Raw genomic sequence first — 16,621 nt, 5'->3', positions numbered from 1 at the left:
TCACTTGAACTACTTGAATTTCAATTTTAAAAAAAAAAGTAAGGTACTGGGGTAGTGTACTGGCAGATAAAGGAAAAATGTACATAGTAGTGCATAGGAGTGTGGGTATTAGAGGAGATTTAGTAACTTTTACCATATTTGGATTTTTATAAAGGATCCACATCCTAAAGTTATATATATCATACTTGTTTCTAAATCTGTAATCTGCAAATGTGTCTCTGTGTGTGTTTAAGACACCAAGAAAAAGAGGGGCTTTCTAACTTAAGGTCCAAACACTGTGGAAACTGTATTTCTGTCTCATAATGCTAATTGTTATTGTGGAATCATGAAGTTCCACATATTGCTGTTCTGTGAAATGTTACTGGCACTATGGAAAGGGCTTTCTTTTTTGAGTTACATGCATTTTAGTACTTTTGATTTAAACTGACCCTAGATGTGAGTGTGGATGGTTGTGTGACTCTGTCACTGTGTCTGTCAACCTGTCCACGGTGTGGTACCATACTATTATTTTATTTTTCTGTCTACTTCTATATTTGTGATGAAGAAAGACACCACGCCACAAAGGGACACCAGATTAGAAAAGGCAGGGCAAAGGAAAAAGCATCATCAGAGGCAGAAAAGGAGAGGAGCCGCAATGAAAACGGAGTTGTTGCATTGCTTTTTAACTGGAGATGACAACATATTATTAATCTCTGTGAAGCATGAAACCATGTTGATCAGAATGAGAATCAGCTTTTGTTGTCTGTGCGCTGTATATGGAATCTGATTCTGGTTACACGTTGCTCTCTGTGTACTTAAATTGGTTACAGGTACAATATGGAAAGAAAAGTATTCAAATGCATTTAAACTGTAACATAAATATATAAACAGGCAACACCTTGTTGCAGTTCTTTAATAAGTCGTAGAATATGTGAATTTGGTCAATTGTCTGAAACAATAAAATTTTTCCGTCTTCCTGCATGAAGGCACTCTAATTGTACATGTTAAAACTAAATTTGAGTAAAATGTTTATGCTCCTTTAATATCATCATATGATTTCACTATAGAACATCATAGCTCTATATCTATAAATCACTCAAACTACAAACTGAACCTCATAACTTCAAGGTGTTTAAATGTTCGATGAAGTTCTGACGTCTGTTCGTGTTGTCTAAACTTCCTGAATAAAGCTTACAAGATACCCCCCTTTATTAAGACACTAAATTATAAACCCACTTAATGTTTGTCTTCTTCTGTTGAGAGGCTTATTGTTCTGCATCTAAAACACAATCACCTACAGGCTTCGCCTATTATTAAGAGATAAAATCGTTTGATCTAAAAGCGAAGCCGCTCTATCAGTGGATCATGCCACAAACATTCTGAGGTTCATTCATATAACAAATGTATGAACACACACAGGAAGTGTACACGTTGCCTTTATTTTTAACACATCAGTAAGCATTCACCTGGCAAATGAGATGTTTCTTGTTTTTGTCTTTGAACTTTCATTTGATTTCTTCACATTAGGCCTGCATTCAAAGATTTCCTCAAGAAAAGAGTGCCTGCATAAATATAACACGACATACTTTGATTAAAAAAAAAAAAGATCTGCCGGCCTCCTTTATCTTTTTCTCACTGAGCCGCTTTTCTTGTCTGACTTCGACTTTTTTGCGTCTTTCTTTCCTTTTGACAGATTCTCGTAAACATCCTCGTTTCTGGAAAGAGACAAAGAGAAGGCTGATTAGAGATTCAATTTGCACATACCAGCTGATTAGACACAGATCTGTAAGAAGTGACTGGAGAGGTTAATGAACGGAGCTGCTGCGTGAGAACAGATTAAACAGACCAGCCACTCATGGATCCATCACTCAAAGCTGCCGGCCAACTACCCAGAGCTCCAACTGGGTCAGAGTTTACAGTGTTAAGAGTCCCTGTGATTGTTTGACTAATTAGTTAATTAGAACATTGTATGATTTATACATGAGCGCTTCACTGTACAGACACATTTTCCTGATTTTACTTGCATATCAAAAATAGTCTTTACTTCAGTCATCTATTAAACGTTAACTTTAATTCTTTAATGGGGGTGCCTTTTGTTAAAAGTTATCAAGCTGAATTATGGGAAATGTAGGATCTAGTATTTTGGGAGTTGAACTAACAGTCTCTCTGTCTCTACCACTTTGATTTTGATGATTTTTAAATCTGTCTCTTTCAAGTCTTCTGAACTTATTAGGACCAGCACTCAATCAATGAAATCCAGCTTTAAAGGGAACTTAACCAGCGTGTCTGAGAGATCAAAGAGATGCCTTCAAATGACGTTAATTGAGTCAACGTTGGCTGGGTCTGAGTGTTGAAAGTTTATAAAGAAAACCTGTTGGTGTTAAATTAGACAGAACTGCGCATTTTTAAATTGGATTTACCGGTCCAAATCTCTGAGTAAAATATCGACTGTTGAAGTGGTTGTGGTAAACGTCAGGTTTTGACGAAGAAGAAAAATGGATGGGATGAAAAATATCCTGGCAATCCTGGTTGTGATGTTTCATTTTTGATCATTTTGATTAAAAAGCATCTATTAGTGAGAACGGCCACCGTTGCTTCTCTAGATGCTTCGACGGAAAATAGTCTAATAATCTGAAACCTCACTCTTAACACCAGTCCTTTCATTTAAATAAAGGCAAAAACAGTTGATATCTTCAACATTAACAATGTATATGGTAAAACAAAAATATCAAGAGGTAGTCACTTTTTTAAAAATATAAAACATATTTTTTGTAATAAATATTACAGCTAAAAGCAAGAGTAAAATTTGTGTTTAAGGTAATTATTATTTTGTATTGTAAAAAAGTTGAACTCATAGTACAGTGGGCCCCTCCTCTACCCACAGCTCCACCAGTCTGTAAACTGTCTGAGGCCCGCCTGTTATTCCAGCTATGCTGTTGTGGTTGGCAGTGAGAGGTGTAGAGGAGCCATGTGAATTTATTAAGGTTATCTAATTCACAAACACTCACTTTGACACCTTCCTGCTCGCTGGCTGGTGTTTGAGTTGTAGATTTCCATACTCCGTGTCCGCTTCCTGAGGAAGAGACAAACACAGACATTTAACAGATGACGAGTGCAGAATTAGTCAAACAAAAACAGATCACATGAATTAGCCTGAGTGGTCGATTGCTTTTTTTGTCTCTGGGTCAGTGTTCAAGGGTCACAATCCAGACATTCTGCCGACTCTCAGTTAGTTTGATCTGGTGTTCAAGTCAGCAGTAAAAAACTCAAAGACCCGTTGACACACATCTCCGTTTTAGTTTATTAGTCTTTATATCAGTCACAAGAGCAAACAACTACATAACAGGCTCCTCTTATGTAGTTGCTTTCCTGGATTTTCTGTCCCTGTTTCTCACCATGGAGGCGCTGTCTTTGGCCTTGGTGGTCTGAATGTACTGAGACACAGCAAGGTAGATGAATTTATACTGGGCCTCAGTCTGCACCATCCCAGAGCGCTGCTCTCGCACCATCTGGATGTACTTAGGGATGTCAATATCACAGTCCAGACCTAAGGGAAAAACAGGAAGTGACACAAGAAACATGAAAATGTGACAAAAAAGCAACTAAAGTGAGCATTTTGAGCGATTTAGTCTTGAATTTTCTTACCTAGAGTGTTAATGGTCTCGATGATCATGTCAATCACCACGATGGTGCCTGTACGACCGATTCCAGCACTGCACAGATTCACACAAGAAACTGAATTAAAACATCTCTAAATCAATCGCGATGAGATGCAGTTATCAATTAGCCGTCATCAGCTATGAAAAGAAAACGCTGGTGACGCTAAAAAAAATAAATGTGAGAACCAAAAATGAATGGTGATCAATAAAGTAAGTGCTGACACATTAAAGTTAGTGACACATTGCTAGAGGAAAATTCAAGGCCTGACTGGATTATATGCGAAAAAAAAAAAAAACTAAATGAAAGACGTCCTCGTAAGACGTAAGGTTCGTCCTTTTTTAATTTTCCTGTCCTTTCTTCGCCCAGGGTTGGGACTTAACCATAAATTTAAATCATATAAAATGTGGGGGGGTAAGAAAACATATGTCTGCACAACAAAGTATTTTTTCTAAACTTTTATTTTTTCTAAGCTTAAGTCTTCTAAAGGCTTTTTTTTAAGAAGGGATCATCACCTCCAGCAACACATACAAGGGGATGAATAGCAAAACACTGATCCAGTTCAGTCCAAAGTGAGCTGAACGCACCGTGTTAGTATGAGAAATCCTGTTGCTGCTGTGAGGCTTTGTGAACGTGCCTGCATACCAAAATGATTACACAAGGATCATGTAATCGTCTCACCAACAACCAGTAAAAGCACAAGGGCCCTCAGTATTCCTTATATCACATTGGGGAAATTCCAATAGGATAAACAAGAAAAACCCTTTTATTAAGTTACCACTAATCTTAATCCAGAAAATAAGCTTGATGTTAATCTTTAACTGGCAAGGATGATCATTGTAGGATTGTGGAACATGTGCTTCGTGACAAATAAACTATGATATGTTGATGACAAGGTAATAAATAGAGCAAATCACTTGGTTAGAGAAAAGTTTGTCAGCAGAATCTGACCCCCTGCTGTGAGGTATCTGGGCTCCCAGTTGTCGAGTACCTGCAGTGAATGATCATGGGTCCGGAGTTGGGATATTCCTCCTGTTTAGCGTTCACTTGAGTGAGGAAGCTGAGGACACCGCCAGGCTCCTGAGGGACGCCGTGGTCGGGCCAGCTGAGGTACTGGTAGTGCCAAACAGGACGAGAAAGTTTTGGCTGAGAAGAAGGGGGGAAAAAGTCAGTATGTCAGGATATTCCTCTGAAGAGTTGGAGATGTATGTAGGGGTTGCAGGTTACCTTGTCCAGAGGAGCAATCTCCAGAACTCTCACTTTATAATCAGTAGCTTCCCTCTCCGACTCACAGGTCACCACATAAGGTCCCACTTCCTTAGAGGTGTGAAGTTCCGGCCAGTATGGCACACATTTATTCTGTTCAAACACAAAGAAGTATTCAAACTTCAGGTTCAAAAAAAAAATGCCTGTTTCCTTTTTGTTTGTTTCGTTGCAACGTTTCTTACCTACTTTTTAAATTCATAGTTCTCATTTAATCTTATTGTGTTCAATGTAACCTGTTTGAATGGAAATTAAATTAACTGCACAAAGTTACAAGTTCAAGAGTTGAGTGAAAGAATTTTTTTTAGGTAATTCAATCAGCTGTAAATGTTTGAGGCATTCTGCTAGGTTGTACAAAATGCCTAAATGAATTAAAGCTAACAGCAAATTATTTCTCTGTTCGTCATTGGAACAGAAGTAAAAGGTCAGTGTCAGAGGCTTTGACCTATATATACTTATTATATTTGATGTGAGGCCCACTACAGTACCCTGCTAGTTTTATACGCCAACATTTGCAGTTTTAAATGACACAAAGACCGAGCTCATTCTCCTTTAGAGAGATGATAATTAATCATCAGATATATTCTTCTCAACGGGCTTTCTTTTTCATCGTTGGTTTTTGGTACTGACCCGCCCTTTCTCCACCTCCCTCGTCGTCATGACGATCACACTCGTCTTCTCCTGCCATACCATCTGCCAGAAATCATTGACAGTTGTTGCTAGGCATCCCTGAGTGGCGATGTAAATTTTGTCATCTGCTTCCCTCAGGGTGTTCTGGAAACACAGATACAAAGCAAAAACAATATAAAACACAATCCTTTGGTTTCCTCTTGTGTGTGTCGCTGCAAGGTCAGAGACTCACTTTCACATAGTTGGCGTTGATGTAATCGGAGCCCACGACATTCGGATCAGTGTCCTGCAGGATGACCCTGGTGTCATTGACTTGTGTGACAAAACAAGTGGAGAACATTTGATTAAAAGAAGCAGCTTGTGGAGAGAAAAATAATGTTGAAGAGAAGAAGAAGAAAAAAAACTTACAAGGAAGGATGTTCTTGTATCTGTTTTTGCTCTTATTTTCTGGTCTCTGGCCTTCTTCTCTGCTCTTTTTCACCTTGGCCTCCCATTTTTGGAGAGTCTAACGGGAGAGAGACGAGAGCATGATGCTGGGCTGTGATCCAGTCCTGAACTAATACGAATAGTGTACAGTTTCAATGGCACACACAACAAATACTTGTTAAATCCTCATAATGCCAGTAACAAGAAGCTTTAAGAAAGGTGACCACTAGGTATTAAGCAATTAGTTATTTAACCAATTAGTCAACAATTTAAATAATCTTTTGAAATTTAAAAAACAAAAACTTAAAAATGCCTTGTGTGGAGCTTCTTACATTTCTTACATCTTTTTCATCATAACTGCAACATTAGTTGGGAATACATGAACAAACTGGAGCGGTAGCATTGCTCTCTGGTAAACTGGTGGTCATTTTTTAATTGTTCTTAAATTTTAGCATGTTTGTTCATAACGCCTACAATAAACTTAAATTCAATTATTAATTTCTATTTACTACATTTCAATATGCATACAGAGTGTAAATGCAATTTAAAATATAAGCAACAACGTTATTGTGTAATATGTATGTGTTTAGTGTGTTCGTGGTCCGTGTATGTTTTGGTCAATGGATTTTCCGTACAGAAATGGACATTAAACAACACCAATAAAAAAAAAAGTTATTTTAATTTAATTTTATAATTCAAAATTTTTAATTTAAATTCAAGGTATTTTTTAATGCATAAACAAAACTTTAGAAACCAGTCCAGTTTCATTTTCAAAAAATAAAACCGTTAGAAGAAAGAAACAAATAGCGCCCGTTTTTTTTTTTTTTTTTTTCTTAAATGTTGTTTGGCCGGAAGTTAATGTTTTCAAAGAAAGAGCGATTGCGGTGTGTAACAGAAAATGGATCAGTACGTTGTTTTTCGAAACAGTGAAAGAGTGTCAGTGAAGAGGACATGGCCGCATAAAAACTAAGCCGTATATTTCAGGTAAAAACTAAAAATAACTACGTGTAATCAGGGAACAGTTGGCTACTAGCTAACATTACTCTGATATGCCTGCGATGCATGAGAGAAATGCCTGAGATTTCTGCAGATAGCGAGTCTTGTTTTGCCGTGTCAAAAATCACGTCAGAGTAAGGTTCCAAAGACATTTTAGCCCAGGCTAGGGCTAGGCCAGGGAAACCACAGGTAGAAGTCATATATTTGGGCGCTCTGGCCATAAACACAGTCCAGCCCTCATACGTGCTCTTACTTTGAAAGCTGCAGCTTCCGGTCGCATAATATGGAAAAACGGGCGCCTTTTTTTTTTGTCTTCTAACGATTTAATTTTTTTTTTAGAAACAGAAAATGAAAATCGACCTCTTTAAAAAAAATCGCTACTCTCGACCCCGATGAAGAAAAATGCCTCAACTTTGATTTTTTTTCTTATTTTAAAATTAAAATAACTGCTCAATTTTTTTTTTAAACATTCTTTTCTGAACGGAAAATCCAATGACCAAAACAAACACGGACCGTTCATCCACCACAAGATGGTAGTATAGCCTATCACCTCTACACCAACTAACGCTTTACATTAAGGAAGTAAAATGTGAAAACTGCCGTTTCATTTGTTTCACCCACTTCAGGACGACCCTGCGGTTCCCACACTAAAGCTAGAACAGAGGGTTAAATCTTACATCAAATTCTTCCCAGAAGCCCGCCTTGCTCTTCTCCCCCTCACTCTCCTGCTGCTTCCCTGTGGTCTGGTCCAACAGTTTCACTCTGCTGTCGATGTCCGCCGCGTTCACTCGGGTGGAGTAATATGGCTACACAGAGACGGAGAGATGAACATAATTCACAAAGTTGAGTTTCTGTTGCTTGCAGACGGTCGCTTTGATGAATTAAACCTTGATGAGGTTCAAAATGTAATCCACTTTAAGCGTCTGTGTGGCAAGTTCACCTGTTTGAGAAAAACCCAGTTTCCGGATATCTCCTCGATGCCCTTACGCTTGTAGAATTCCACCAGGTCTGTCAGTGTGTCGAACATGTCTGAGCCTCCCACGGTATACCTGTCATTCTGAACACACACATACACGCAGAGAGGCTGTCATGTCGCGTGCAGTAAAAATAAACTGAGAAAAGTAACATTTGGAATGAGATGACAAATTCTTGCATAAAGAGAACAACACAAGAAAACTCAATATATGTAGCAATATTTACGGTCATGTATGCGTGTGTGTATGCGTGTGTGTATTAGTTGCATTGTTACACAGATGATTATGATAATAGTGATATTTAAGACAATGATAGTTATAGAGCTTGTGACTAGCAGATAGTCAAGAGAATTAATAATAACTATAAAATCAAATGAAGAATAGTAATGACATCATCTCAATTCATGTTTACAGGAAACATGCAATCAGGTTAATGACGTAATTTACTGGCCATTATTAATACTCCTCGTCCTCCTCTGATACCTTCGGCAGTAAAATACTTACAAGATTAAAGAGAAACGCACGTGACCTCAACCACATTGATTACTTCACAACTCTTGCAGCAGTCTCACTTGAACCTTCAGTTCACCAGCATTGTATAAATATAATGTCTTCGATTTAAATAAGGGCCAATTGGCATTTGGTCAACCACAACTAAAAATAAAATGCAAAGGCCCCTGGTAGTGACTAACGCTGGCTCAGTTTGAGAAAATGAGCTGAACCTGTGACCTGTTCCTGTGTATACTGTTGGCGGTGGTTCACACTGAAGGTTTGAACGTTTTTATTTTTGTAGAGGCACAAAACTGTTCTTTGTTCTCAGGAACATCTGTGAACATGTGAAAGTAGAAATGTGCTCAACAGTCTTTTATTGCACAAGAGAGGGAAATGAGAATTATTTTAAAGTGCGCTGCACAACTGTGGAAATGCCCCCTGATATTTTTATGTGATATGAATTTTGCTTCAGGTCCTTCTGCTTCTGTATATCCAGCCCCTTGTTTCATGCACACATCATCTTGCACGCCACACGCATGACGGTAGGAACCCACCTGGCACATTATCTTGATGTGGGAGACCCTCTTTCCTCCATTTTTGCCCATCTCATCTGTCAGAACGGAGAGGACAAAGTCTCCGGGTTTGGACAGCGACTCTCTAACCAGGAAGGTCCCTGATTCATCTCTTCCACTGAGCAGCTTCTCTGCATTCGGCCCCGACAGGTGACCGTGGTACCACCTAAGAGGCAAGCGTACACTGATGGGTCATTATGCGCTCAATATACCGTTTTTAAATGCAGCCAACAAATATTCTCCTTCTCCTTCCGATTATAGACGTTTAAATGCAGAAAGACTTATTTAAATATGGCTAGTCTGCACGCTGTAATCGTTAGGACGCCCGCAGTGTGAAGGACAGCCACTAGTCTATGCAAAATTGTGCGGCTGTCAGAAACACACTGATGTGGTTGGGTGGACTCTTGTTCATACAGTGAACAGAAATAGAAGGCTGTGACAGAAACGTAAGATTAAGAGTTAAAAACGGCAAAAAGCTTATGCGCAGGTTGCTACAAGCAGGTCATATTTATTTATGTCAACCACTGTACTCTGTGTTTGAGTGCATGCGTCTGAATGCACGCTGAGCCAGGTTGGGTTGTGACTTAATTTTAGGCACAGTTCTCGATTTCTACTTCTAAACTTCCTGCGTTGCGGTCGGAAAATTTCTGATGACAGATTTCGTGGCTGAAGACAGCCGTGTATTTATAGCTTCTGCCCCACCCCTCCCCCTTCAATGTGTTACATCCACTAATGCCACCCCCCCCCCCCCCGCCACCCTCCACCACCATTTGTCTGCTTGCTTTGCTGAATTTTGCGCATGCTTTTAATTATTCAGGTCTCTGATTTCCTTTTAAAATCACTGTGCATGCTTTTAACTAACATATTCACAGCGAAAACCGGTGTTTGTGCAGTTTTGCCGAAGCTAAAAAAGACAGCTTAGTTCATATGTCAGTTCTAACCATGCATATGCGCTTAAATTGTGTGTTTACTTTTTGTTTATTCATTTTTTATTTTAATTTTAAGAATCCGAAAGTTACGACACCTGTTTACAACAAGCCATTAGCTAGAACCCCTATTTCTTCTGAATAGGAAAGCACCTGTGCGAGAAGTGGCACAAACACAACTGCACACGGTGACCTGCTGAGGTGTGTGTTGTCACACTATGCCGAGATGAGAGAGAGTTTGACTTAGATGAGGAAGATAGCGAGTGAGCAAGAACATGATAGGAGTGTGCAATAGAGGAAGACAAGTAGGGTCTGGCCATTGCTTTCAAAAGTGTCAAAACTTAAAGTTTCCAACCGCAGCAACAAAAGGGAAGTTAGACAACCGACAGAGAAAGAAGGACGAGGGGGGGCCCAGGGAGGCCTCCGGCTTGAGTCTAGAACATTGTCACACACACACACACACACACACACACACAGACACACTGCACAAAGCAGTGTCCTCCTTGACTCATAAAAAGAGTTGGTCATTAACCTGCTTTAAGCAGCTTACAGTTGCACATTGTTTCCAGTTGGGAGGAAAAACAATTAGCAACATACTCCGAGAGCAGTGTCACCCACTTCAGGTGCACGGTCTGGGCCACAACAGCATTAAACCGTGATATCAACCTGAGCATCAGAAACGGCATTTTATCTGATAGCTGCAGCTGATATGTGCGGGGTTTGTACACGCAGAGACGGAAAATATCAGCGTTATCTAGAAAATATATTTAGACGCTTTAGGGGCTTTCATCTAGAAGAATTAAATAACAGGATAAACGGGTATGAAACCACACAGGAACAATGCTCCATCGGTCGCAAAACTTCATTATTTGAAACCAGTCTCGATTAAAAATGTTATGTATTATTAAAGGATTTCTGTTTGAGGTTGATTTCCATTTAAATCGTCCCAAACTAAGATACTAAGTAAAACGCGGTTCTGTCTGAAAATCTCCAAGTCTGTTTCAAAAAGTTAATATTATAGAAATTCAAGAGTTTTTATCAAATCTTTCAACTTTTTAAGTCTTTTAAGTTTAAAAATGCATGAAAATATTTGCAATATTTTCACGCAATGATTTAAAGTACTGTTAAATTGTAAATGGTTTTGCTTTTATATAGTGCTTTTTACCTATTACGACTTTTACAGTCGCATCTGCCCATTCGGTGAAACACATTCACACACCAGTGGCAGATGCACTGAAAGCAATTAAGGGTTGAGTGTCTTGCTCAGCTCAAGGACACTTTGACATGTGGCACATTTCTGGGGCTCAAGCCGCTAACCCTCTGGTTCGTGGACAACCTGCACTACTTAAAAATAATCAGATACTTCTTTTTTTTTTTCATCATGGAAATATGAAGCACTGCTAAAATCTCCTGTAAATCTCTGTGTAAATCCAAACTAAAATTAGCATTAGCAGGATTTCTTGTCAAGTCAAGAATGAGTAGAAGAAAGCCTGAATCTGCTGAATGCGACTAATTAGAAGAAAATTCTGTACCATTTCATTTCTTTTTTTTAGTTAATATTATCAAGTTGTAGAAGGTGAAATTTGTACAATTTATTGAGAACATTTGTGAATTCATTTGTGAAAAAAAAATGTCCGTCTAGTTTCTTGCTCTTTATGTGAAGCAAAAAGCCCCACAAAGTATTTTGCTTTACCCTTTATCAGATGAGGAACCATATTTGGTAACTTGATTATTTAGAAAAATATCAAAACAGTAAAAAAAAAAGTCTTCTTATCCCCTACAATAACAGTCTAAGGTTCAAATATTGAATTTCCACTAAACCTGGGTGTCACTTGGATTCTCGCTGTGAAGAATTATTTCTATACTAACACGCTATTTTCAGATTCTTCTGCAGAAAATGTCGTGTTTAACACAGACGACTCTATGATGCTGCACGGTGTTTAGAGTCCATCGACGTCCAACGTGCGACTTAGACAAGAAAAACCTGAAACATCCTTTGCATACAGTGAGAATATAAATTGTTCATATTTTTCAATAAGCAAGATAGAGTGGATTTGTAAATTCTAAAAGGGTCATTCTACTTCTTCGTCTTAAGATGTGTCTAGGAGGATGACGTTACTAAAAAAGATGTTTCCACATTTGTCGGAGGATGAGAGCTATGTCGGAAAATATTTCACGAATGGAAATATGTGAATTAAATACTGCTGCGTTCACAGAAAAGTTCTTGAGTAAATGCTTTGGTGCATCCCACTTCTTACGACGTTTGCTCTGCAGGTGTGGGAATGACGGCTCAGCAGAGTGGGCTAACTCGCTCCGTGACAAACAAAGATTTGAATTACTTCCAAACTATTTAGAGGAGGCTTCTGCCGAAAAGCAGCCCCCCAGAGGAAAAGCTGAAAACAATATGATTTAACAAACCTACCAATGACGCCCTGTTACCCTTAGATCACTGCATCAATAGTCGTTAGAGGAAGTGAGGCTGGTCACAAAACAGTGTTCTTGACTTAACCACCTAACCAAACACTATTACACTTAACCTGAAGTGGAGATGGGGATGACACTGAGATGCCAGAGAGTGTGAAACTGTTAACCTACGAGGGGTTGGTGCGTGGAGATGTAAGAGTGCACAGACCTCTCTGTGGTGGGGTCGGAGCTGTTGACGGGATGTTTGAGCTCGATGATGGTGCCATCCTTGTCCTGGAGGATGCCATTCTCAGCCGTGTAATATTCCACCAGCTCTGACAGGGTGGCAAACTTCTCCCCGCCGTACAGGTCGTAGTAGTCCCCCGTGTTCTGGATGCGGATGTGGGTCACCAGCTCACCCACCCTAGGGTGGAAAAAACAATCAGGCCACACCAACCAACCGTCGAAAGTTTCGCCTCGCTGTAACCCTTCCTGAGAACAGATCTGAGATATAAAAAACTCAAAGAGGTGATGATTTATCGACCGAGTAGAAGATGAAAAAGATATCTTCTTAACTGTCCATTCACAGATTTCACCTTCCCAGAGCTTCATGTGATTTTTGCGGATTTTGCAGCGCTATTTGTATAGTGTTCACATAGTAACCTATGTTATGTTGTTTGTGACACTGATTTGTGAACATAGAGCTTCTCTGCTGATCTTATCCGTGATACGACGTGCACAGTTAATAGTTTCTCTGATGGTGAAAACTATAAATCTCTCTGTTTTTCATATGCAGCTCTAGTGAAATCAAAGTCGAGAAGAAACACGGCTAGATGGCTCTAGATGGCTCTCATTTCATATAACACACAGAGGCAGTTTGGCAGGCAAAAAGGAGGAGGCAAGGAGTCGACCATCAACCTTGCACATAGTGACTGACCCACTTTACCCTCTGAGTGAGCCGCAGGACTGATTTTAATTTAAAAAAACAAAGTGGTAGAAGGAGATGCAAGATAATATTCGCCTCGTACAACAACTTATTATATATTAAAAGTATCATGAGACCAGCGTACACGGTTCCCTTCAGAAATGACTTCCAATACATAAATGCAGAAACTAAACCACGGCTTTCAGCAACATCATGAGTCGCTACTGCATCAGTGCAGATGTCGCACGTTTGGACATTTTTCTACTTTCACGCCAGAGAACCAGACAGCAAAACGTCAATCAGTGTGTGTGTGTGTCGATCATAAAATCAATTTAAAGTGAAGCCACAAACGTTAAAGCATCTCATCCATCAACCTGACTGACTGATGTTTCTCGTCATTGCGCGCCACATGACATAATGTCACGCATAGGTGACAATTGTCTGCGTTTAATTCACTCATCGGTGTCGCACCTGCTGACTTTACGGGGATCCTTTGATCGCTTTGAAAAGGCGGTTTAATTTCCATCGTGAATATCGTGACTAGCAACTGAGGCAACTAAAAAAAGACCCGTCAACGTTTTTCTGCACTACTACGTTTAAGTTTGTCCTGCCCACAAAGCGCAGTGGAAAACGTTACTTCTGTCCGCTGAAAGCCTTCACATGTGCAGCACATCTCAACTTATTCGTACTGCTTTGCAAGACACATTTCAATTCTGCAGAGGAATTTAGGAAGTGAACTGAGAAGTGTTGCTGTAAATGTGCACATTTTAACATCAGGGTTTCATTGAGCTGAACTCTCCACACGTGCGTGGACCTATTCGAGGTTCAGCAGGGAGCCTCAAATAGGTTCACAAGAGCTGCAGAGTAAAAGAGAAGTAAGAGGGTCTGGGTGCTTCTGAAGATGTCATTACCTGACGGACAGGGAGAAATCTCCCACGTTTTTCTTGCTGGGTCGAGCCAAAAAGCTGCCGTGCATGCCCCGAGACTTCAGCAGTTCCTCGGCCTGCAGGCCTGTGATGTCTCTGTGGAACCACCTGCAGTAAAATACGCTCATTAGAAATATTGTATAAGCGGTTAACAAATAGAAGATGTAATAATAATAAAAATGGATATCTGACTGCTTGTTCCTTCAGAGGCTGATCGCACCAGACTATGTGCTGAAAAGACATGCTTTTATAATCGTGCCGGGTTTTTGCTGCATGCTCTATTTTTTCTCTTTCTAGGTCTCAACAGAAAACCTTCGAGTAGCAGTTTTAACACTTAGCTGTGGCATCCGGTTATGTGATGAGCATTAATTAACTGCCATCATCAGTGATGGATGAACAAATCATATCATTTAGTTTCACGGAGTTTGTTATTCAACAATACGATCGCGTAGTCTGTAGTGTTAGTTTTTCTCGTTCAGCAGCGAACGCAGATTTGCTCATTTTAACGCAGAATGCCGCCGCTGACATTACACTGCACATCCACACAACTGTAACGCAGAATGATCTGGTTCAACAGGCTGTTCAGACACAATGTGGACTTCAGTTACTCAGTTCAGTAATTTATCAGCACAGACCAAATTCATGCCGCGTTCAAGGCAACTTTAAAACCCTAATTAAAAGAGTTTACAACCACGCAGTGAGCTACTTTTCCATTCACTTAAAGAAAGAAAGTTAATTTCTTCAACGTATTGCCCACAATAGACATATGTTGATGTTGCTGAATCAGATACCGTTGCATCACAAGCTGCACTATGAGGTTAAGTGAAATAAACTCTGAGACGTGTTGCATGTGTCGCAGGGATTAAACTTAGCGTGCATGTTTAACTGTGGGACGCCACAAATGAGCTTTAATACAATGGTTGTGTTGAGAGAGAGCAGCCTTGGAAAGAACCGAGCAGAGATAAACAGGTGTTTGCTCAAAGCCCCCGGCCTTACGCATCATTTATGACACATTTTCTTTGTGCACACAGACACTGAGCTGCAAACAAGACATCACAACGCTCATGTTAGAGGAACACAGCTGGGGAAAGACAGAGAAGGAGGAATGGAAACAGAGAAGTTGACATCACGCCTCTCACAGAACAGAAAGAACACGGCCAGAATTGCCTAACGGAGCGTTATGGTGTCTGGCTGGGGCTTGACTCACCGAACCATGTTGCCTCTTCACTTCTTCTGGGACCAAGGAGAAGAAGAGCGATCGCTGAGGAGTCACTTGTACCTACACATGTGCACACTCACAAGTATAAGTATATTCTTTTGTGCCGCTACGCCTGTGAAAAATTAGACGTCCTCGCTACTTCCTTACTTTACACTCGCTTAAACTGAGCACAAGTAACTCTCATTCTCTTGCCACTTCTATAACGCTTCTCTCAAACACATTCGAAAAACAGCATTCACAAAACTAGAATCCAGCCACACTCCTTCCACACTTCCCTCCTTCTATCCAAACCCCTCTCCGTCCTGGCATGAAAGCAGGTGCAACACTTACTCGTCTCAGCAGCCTCCGAAAACAACTGAAACTCGCCGAGATGTTCAGACTGCATATGTCTGTCTCCCCTCCTCGTTCTCTCTCTGGCTTGCCCCTTCCTTCCTTTTTACGTCTCCTTTCACAAAACAGTGAAAGCAAGGCAGGAACAAAAATAGCTGACAGGCCGGAATTCCTCCACCAGAGATAGGTGCTATTTCTTCTTCTTCTTGTCTTCTTCTTTTTATATATTGTTTTTTTTAACAATGTCCACAACAAAAGGTCATCCTGTTCCAGAGCTGGCCAGTCAATTCAAACTCTCTGCTGTCTGGTGCTATATACTACTCAAAAAAAAAAAAAAAAAAAGACAACTGCTTCCAATCCCCAGCGAATCACCTATCTACCTTAGATAACAGAGTAAAACATCCACAACACATGCCTGGTTTGGGCTTCCTGTGCCTCTGAGAACAAAGCTACACTTTGTCTCTCGGCGAGTATTTGTGAAGCTTTAATTCTCCGTCTGCCCACCTGTCTGCCGGCACTGCTGTCTGGCTGTTCCTTACTTCCAGGTGTGTGCGAGTGTTTATGTCCCACACAAAGGTCAGAGTCAAAGAACACTTCCTCTTTTGCAGTTCGACCCCCCCCGCGCATATCTGTGTGTGCGCGCGTCTGAGTGTGAGCCGCTGCCACCCGACAAACCACTTGCAACCGTGAGTACACATAATTAGGCTGCACAGCGACATTACTGCAAATATCCGAACCATGACAAGCGCCGAGCTATGCAACGCACACCGCATGTCCCATAAATGTCACAAACACGAGAAGAATTTTTTTTTTTTTTTTTTACAACCTCCGAAACAAATATGTACAATCTGCATTTAACTTGCAAATGTTATTACAAACAGCTTGAAAGGGTGTATTTAAATA

At 40.2% G+C, this 16,621-nt stretch overlaps 1 protein-coding gene across 1 annotated transcript; it reads right to left on the bottom strand.

The window, feature by feature from the left end:
• Window positions 1-1,399: 1,399 nt before the first annotated feature.
• On the bottom strand, window positions 1,400-16,268 carry ptpn6 (protein tyrosine phosphatase non-receptor type 6). The gene is made up of 16 exons (XM_047599687.1): window positions 15,719-16,268; window positions 15,377-15,448; window positions 14,155-14,277; window positions 12,548-12,742; window positions 8,972-9,155; window positions 7,892-8,008; window positions 7,629-7,757; window positions 5,938-6,034; window positions 5,762-5,841; window positions 5,530-5,673; window positions 4,864-4,995; window positions 4,628-4,782; window positions 3,625-3,692; window positions 3,375-3,526; window positions 2,988-3,052; window positions 1,400-1,694 (listed from the first exon to the last, which is right to left on the bottom strand). Exons 2-16 carry the CDS (start codon window positions 15,382-15,384, stop codon window positions 1,601-1,603), a joined length of 1,743 nt encoding a protein of 580 aa, XP_047455643.1. The 5' UTR covers window positions 15,385-15,448; window positions 15,719-16,268; the 3' UTR covers window positions 1,400-1,600.
• Between the last annotated feature and the right edge of the window lie 353 nt (window positions 16,269-16,621).

This window comes from Mugil cephalus, chromosome 11 (genome assembly GCF_022458985.1).
Source record: "Mugil cephalus isolate CIBA_MC_2020 chromosome 11, CIBA_Mcephalus_1.1, whole genome shotgun sequence".
In the NCBI taxonomy this organism is placed as follows: domain Eukaryota; kingdom Metazoa; phylum Chordata; class Actinopteri; order Mugiliformes; family Mugilidae; genus Mugil; species Mugil cephalus.
The sequence above is the reverse complement of the archived record's forward strand: the minus strand, read 5'-3'. Positions and strand labels throughout refer to the sequence as shown.